At 33.8% G+C, this 6609-nt stretch overlaps 1 protein-coding gene across 2 annotated transcripts in view; it reads left to right on the top strand.

Moving 5' to 3' along the window:
- Nucleotides 1-6121, top strand: part of PPP2R5A (protein phosphatase 2, regulatory subunit B', alpha) — a 62743-nt gene extending 56622 nt beyond the window's left edge. The window contains exons 5-12 of one of the 2 annotated variants that reach the window (XM_012638360.1): nucleotides 624-754; nucleotides 2572-2631; nucleotides 3531-3639; nucleotides 4299-4352; nucleotides 4601-4651; nucleotides 4905-5024; nucleotides 5110-5237; nucleotides 5985-6121. In XM_012638360.1, coding sequence (XP_012493814.1) covers nucleotides 624-754; nucleotides 2572-2631; nucleotides 3531-3639; nucleotides 4299-4352; nucleotides 4601-4651; nucleotides 4905-5024; nucleotides 5110-5237; nucleotides 5985-6102 — 771 coding nt within the window. In that variant the 3' untranslated portion in view covers nucleotides 6103-6121. Of the gene's footprint in view, nucleotides 1-623; nucleotides 755-2571; nucleotides 2632-3530; nucleotides 3640-4298; nucleotides 4353-4600; nucleotides 4652-4904; nucleotides 5025-5109; nucleotides 5238-5984 lie in introns of those variants that run through there. The other variant, XM_012638361.1, reaches the window with a different exon arrangement.
- Nucleotides 6122-6609: the final 488 nt, after the last annotated feature.

Below are 6609 nucleotides of genomic sequence, written 5' to 3'. Positions count from 1 at the left end.
GCGCCCGGCCTGGCCTCATTTTTTATTTCAGTGTTATTTTATGTACGATTTCCACTCTGTTAGTATGTCTGATATTTTATCCTAATAACTGAATATTAATTTTTGAGCTGTTGGTATGGTGACCATCTTGAATTTTTTTTATTGTAAAATCATGAAAAGAAGCTTTAGTTTATATAAATCTTTCTAGTAAACTAGAAATATACATTTACACATGGATTTTTTTAAGCTTCATTTATCTGATAATTTGCAATCTTTTAAGATTTTGTATGTAACTTTGACTCACAAAAAGCATTAAAAATCCCTCAAATGTTAACATTTTAAGATTGTGAGCTATGTTTAGTAGTTGAGAATAGGAAAGAATTTTAAAATCATTGGCAAGGCAGAGAAAAAGTCCACTTTTTGAAGTGTTTCTATTTATTGTCATATTTCGAAATGAAATAAATGAAAAGAAATATTCCCTAAGCTTTTCTTTAGCTTCATTATTTAGCAAGAATAAAATCAATCTGGTAAAGCAAAATCTCTAAAAGTTTTTTAAAGATTTCACAGATAATCTTAAAATGAGAATAAAATGAAGTTTTAGCTCGATTATTTTTTAAAAGTAATTTCTCAGATTTCTTTTAAAGCTCCTGGAGCTTTTTGATAGTGAAGATCCCAGAGAACGTGACTTCCTGAAGACTGTTCTACACCGAATTTATGGAAAATTTCTTGGATTAAGAGCATTCATCAGAAAACAAATTAACAACATTTTTCTCAGGTAAATTTGTCATTTATTCGTATATAGCACTTTACTGTTTTTCCCCCTACATATCTTCTTTTTATTCAAGTTCTTTTTAGGTCAATTTATAATATCTGAAATCTGTAGATTTAGCTGATAGTATTTGAGTCATCTTTAGCCTATTTTGTAGCTACCATTTGATTGGATCTAACTTTTTAGAAACTAGTAACCTTAATCTAAATGATAGTAGTCATGAGGGCAACTTTTTTCTTTTTTGCAAGCATGAAAGGAAGTTGATTGAGGAAGGACAGGATAGGTTTACAGAGCAAGAGCAAGATTCCTTCGCCATAGAATGACAAATGGGCCCCTTGTCGTATCAAAAAGGCTTAGGGCAACTTTCAGTAGGTAATACCAATGTTATTCGTGTTTAAGATTTATTGAGAAGAGAATTTAGCTAGTTATCTATTTCTTTGAGTTTTTTGTTTAAAATTTTTGTTTATAAATACTATTTAAAACAATAGTTCTTGGAAGTACTTTCATTTGCTTTTCTAACAAAGCTAATTAAATTTATATGGGGCCTACCATTTGACTGGTATCTGTGGGGGATTGGTTTCAGGACCCCTGCTGATAGCAAAATCCGTAGGTACTCAAGTCTCTTATATAAATAAAATGGCACAGTATTTGCATATAACCTCCACATATCCTCTCATATACTTAAATTACCTTTAGATTACTTATATCTAATACTATGTAAATAGTTGTTATATTTTTATCTGTGGTTGGTTGAATCCATGAAGATAGAACCTACAGATACAGAGGGCTGACTGTACTTTATGAATGTTAATCTGTTAAGCAGTTGCTTCAAATCAGGGGATTTTACATTAACACCTACATTTAAGGTTTGGTTTGTTTGTTTTAATTAATTGAAGATCTGGCAAGATTGGGCTGGCACTCCCACATTGCAACAATTACAGATGAGTAATAGCTGCCTCCTCTAGAGAGAGCATCCTTCTCCTTTTCTCTGTCATCATCTCCTAAATGCACTTCAGCCATTTACGCTACCTGCCCTGTTCTGTAATCACTTATGTCTCTCTGCTTTAAAGGTGATCCTAATCTTGGAAAGCTAAAAGCCTGTGTAGTTTGAGGCTTAGGGAAATTCTCAGTAAAAGTGGCTTTATTACCTATCAGTCCTTCTCTCTTGGATTTTCCTATGAGTAGAGGTTTCCTGTTTTGAAAAGCATTTCTTTGAGAAAATCCATCTTAAAAATTAAGTAAATAAATGGACCAGTTATGGTGGCTCATGCCTGTAATTTCAGCACTTTGGGAAGCAGAGGTGGGAGGGTTGCTTGACGCCAGGAATTCAAGACCAGCCTGGGCAACATAGCAAGACTCTGTCTGTAAAAAAAGAAAAAATTTTAAAAAATAGCCAGGCATGGTGGAACATGCACGTAGTCCTAGCTACTAGGGAGGCTGAGGCTGGAGGAGGGAAGATCGCCTCACTTGAGCCCAGGAATTTCAGGCTTCAGTGAGCTATGATCGTGCCACTGCACTCCAGCCTTGGTGACAGAGTGAAACCCTGACTCTAAATAAAAACAAAACATTCCAGGTGAAGTGATGTTCTGTTTTCTTCACATATGGCAACTTTTAGTGAAGGCATATGTGACTTAATAGGAAATAGGACTTCTTTTGTAAGATTCCTGTGAATTAACTGATTTGGGGCAAAATAGCTTACAAAGAAGAAAACCTAAAGCAACTTGTGTGTTTCTTACAGCTGCTCTTTGATTTCTTCACTTTTCTTTTTCTCTTAGTTTTCTGATGTTTGGTTTTTATTACATCTGTCTTTATTTTAAATTCAGGTTTATATATGAAACAGAACATTTCAATGGTGTTGCTGAACTCCTTGAAATATTAGGAAGGTAGGTCAGGTGTTTTGTTCTTTTTAAGAATTAAGTAACTGTGAATGTTATATGTATTAAAATCTTAGCTGGGGCTGGAGAAATTATTTCATATTTTAGAGTTTAAAAACAGATCATAGGACATAGTTTCTCAACTGAATTCTTATTACAGGTTTTTAGGGGGTCAGCATGGTTAAAGTATTGCCATATAAGATATGTCTCAAGACCAGCTTCTTGCTTTTGAAGCTGCTGCATGTTTTATGCCTGATCTTGCAGGCTGCCACAGAAATTTATAGGTCTGATTGGGAAGAGATGAAATAAGCTGTGGTCAATCTTTGAGGAAGCTGCAAGAATTCTTGTTCAGATGTTGATCATTCCTAATCCATCTGCTCTTTTTAGAAGAATTGATAGTTTTTGGTTTTAGTTTATATGAACATTTTATTTTGCCTTGCTTATTTACTACATAGCAGTATTAACTTGAGAGAATTTTAGACCCCTCCATTACTATTTAGAGAATGATTGTGGAGAGAACTACTACTTAATTTCAGATTACCCAACATTTACTTCAGAAAATATTGAAAATTCTATACAATGTCAGTATTGTGATACCGACTCTCCTGTGACTTTAGGGAGGAACAGCAATGGCAACAATGCATCAGGTGGTAGGCGTCATGCAAAATGAGGACAGAAATTACTTCCTGGGGCATTACTTGGCAGCCCTAACTTTCTTTTGGGATCACTGAATGACTTAGAGGAACAGCTTTCTTAGTAATAGTCTTCCTAAAGTCGTTCGAAGATGAATAGTCATTCAACATCAGGATTGAAGCAGAGCACTGTTCCTTGTGTACTCGTGGATATTATAACTTTCAGAAACAAAGTAGTAACTACTTAACCCTTCCCCTGCCTTTTTTTTCCTCCAGTATTATCAATGGCTTTGCATTGCCACTGAAAGCAGAACATAAACAATTTCTAATGAAGGTTCTTATTCCTATGCATACTGCAAAAGGATTAGCTTTGTTTCATGCTCAGGTAAGTTGCAGAAAAATTTCAAATGAAATGAATATTGTTTCAAAGGCAAATAAACATAAAGGCAGAGAAATATCAAGATGACAATTTTAAGTATAATTAAGCAATTTGTTTACAAAGTTACCCAAAGCAAATTTTTACTATTTTAAAATATTATATTTAGTTATTAAATAAGACCTATGAACTTGAAGTGTAGATACAAAAAAGATAATACCAAGTTTTCTTATATTCTAGTCCAGGCCCTGACCTAAAATAACTGTGCGACTTTGAATAAATCCCACATATCTGCAGAACGTTCCTTCCAGCCACGATAACCTAGAGAGATTTTGGTCTCCTCTATTAGTATTTAGAGAATAATAATATATCAGCATAGGTATACATGCAGGAACATGCTAAAATGTTAGCTCTTGTCTTAATTCATTTAACTTTATAGTTAGAAATTACTACTAAAAACTCTTCCTTGAATTAGAAGTTACTTTCAAGGTCAAATTTACACAATTGTGAATGAGTATATACTCAAAATTGTGAATGTATTTTCATATATTGAAATAAAATTTGTCAAAACAGTGTAGTCATTTTTGTTGGCTAAATATAAAAAAAACTTGTCATCACTAAATGTTATCTCACTCAGTAATATTTATAAACTGTGCCTTACCTTTTAGCTAGCCTACTGTGTGGTACAGTTCCTGGAGAAAGATACAACACTAACAGAACCAGTAAGTGTCATATTTTATTTTCATATTTTTGGTCTACATTAATAGCATTTCATTATAGCCCTGCAGAGTTATTAAACAGTAGCAATAATGTACCTTAAGCTAAAACCATTTAGAAGGAATGTGATGTTAATCTGCATTCAAAAAAGGGGGTTGGGAGGGGAAAGTTAAGCAATATTTACTTAATAATCACAGCCATTGAGATTAACTAGCTTCATTGTTTAATTCATGCTAAACTTCTTGGTTTTTAGGTCATCAGAGGACTGCTGAAATTTTGGCCAAAAACATGCAGTCAGAAAGAGGTGGGTTTTGTTAGAATTTCTCAATCCCAGGGGTATAAATATAAACCATGCTTCTCTGGGTTGGCTGCATTGCTGCTGTTACGGAGCAGGAGATGTATGGAGACTTGGTAGAACCACCGTACGTTATAGTAAATTGTATACCATCCAGACCTTTTCTTGCCCCCTGTAGAATTTGTAGATTAACCTTCTCATTTGTATGGTTTCATTGAGATCATATAATTTATGTTTCTTAAAGAAAATTTTTTAAACCTAGGTGATGTTTTTAGGAGAAATTGAAGAAATCTTAGATGTCATTGAACCAACACAGTTCAAAAAGATTGAAGAGCCACTTTTTAAGCAGATATCCAAGTGTGTATCCAGTTCTCATTTTCAGGTATGATGTTTTCAGTGAAGCTATACTTTTTTTTATACTATTTCTTTTCTCTCGTAGTTTTGACATTTCTAAATGTCTTTTTTAGGTTGCAGAAAGGGCATTGTATTTCTGGAATAATGAATATATTCTCAGTTTAATTGAGGAGAATATTGATAAAATTCTGCCAATTATGTTTGCCAGTTTGTACAAAATTTCCAAAGAACACTGGAATCCGTAAGTATCTTTGTTTTTTTAAGCTTTTTGTCACTTTATTTCCTAACTCAGACATGAAACTATACAGATTTGGAACTTGGTTAACATCACACAGTTTTATTCTGTATTTTATATAAAGTTGTAAATGTTACATGTATTTTCTTTAGCATATGGTTTTAATGTCAATTTAAAATTGCAAATCTCTCTGGAGGTAGGACTATCTGGTATAACATTCTGCACCAGTGTCTAGTCAAACCCTGTTGGGGAGACCAACCAGGTTTCTACAGAGGACACACAAACAGCTCGCTTAATGCAGTCGTTCTGATCTGCTCCCAGTACACAGTCTCACCTGTACAGATGGCACTGTCCTGGGGGAAAGCTGAAGTGCAGGTTATAGTAATATTTAGAATGTGTATATTCTAATATCCTACTTGCTACTTTTTTCTTACAAGTTTTGGTAGTTGGATCTTTTTCATGTTGTTATTCAAGGTTTCAGACATGAGACTCTAAAGCAGAAGTGAAGATAACCAGTTTTTAGCTAGAGTTTAAGAATGATGAAGGGGGAAGGATGGGAGTCAGACAAACCATCTCTACAACCACTAGCTGTGTGACCCTGAGCAAATTCCAAACCTTTGAATCTTAGTTTTATCATCTCTAAAATGCAGTAAATGAATCGGGCAACATTTAACCTATTTTAGAGATGATAGTGTTACTTTTCCTCTCTGTTAGCAGCACCAATAATCCGGGACTGGCTCATTTTCGTTTCAGGACCATCGTAGCACTGGTATACAATGTGCTGAAAACCCTAATGGAAATGAATGGCAAGCTTTTTGATGACCTCACTAGCTCATACAAAGCTGAAAGACAGAGGTATTTGATATTTTGAATTACAAAATTTACCTACACATTTTAGGTTAGTTAAATGTGATTCAGTTCAGAAAGGTATCTAAGTTAAAATTAGATTTTAAAAAATTACATTATACTAAACATTATAATTTGAACGTCTCTTAATGCTTAAGTCATTTCCAGATAAACTAGCTCCAGTATTTTTATAAATTTGTTAAGCAGAAAAAGTGGTAACATTATTTAAGGTTTTTATATGTAATTTATTTCCCCTAATGGTTATATTACGATTTGAATGTGGATCATAATCCTGTTTATCTCATTCTGAGCCTTAGATATCAGTCTGGTAGTGTATGCATTGTGAATTTAGGCTGGATTGCAAATACCAATTTATAAAATTCGATTTCTTGTATTTATGAAAGTTGTTTTTGTCCACAAGGGTTTCCAGTGAGCTTTTACTCTTCAACTGTTCTTTGCATAAAAGTTGATTGTTCTTATGCTCCAGATTATCAGAAGGTAGTATTTGAAAGCCAACATAGTTCTCCTCTGG

Source organism: Propithecus coquereli, unplaced genomic scaffold (genome assembly GCF_000956105.1).
Source record: "Propithecus coquereli isolate 6110/MARCELLA unplaced genomic scaffold, Pcoq_1.0 Scaffold129, whole genome shotgun sequence".
NCBI classification, from domain to species: domain Eukaryota; kingdom Metazoa; phylum Chordata; class Mammalia; order Primates; family Indriidae; genus Propithecus; species Propithecus coquereli.
The sequence above is the reverse complement of the archived record's forward strand: the minus strand, read 5'-3'. Positions and strand labels throughout refer to the sequence as shown.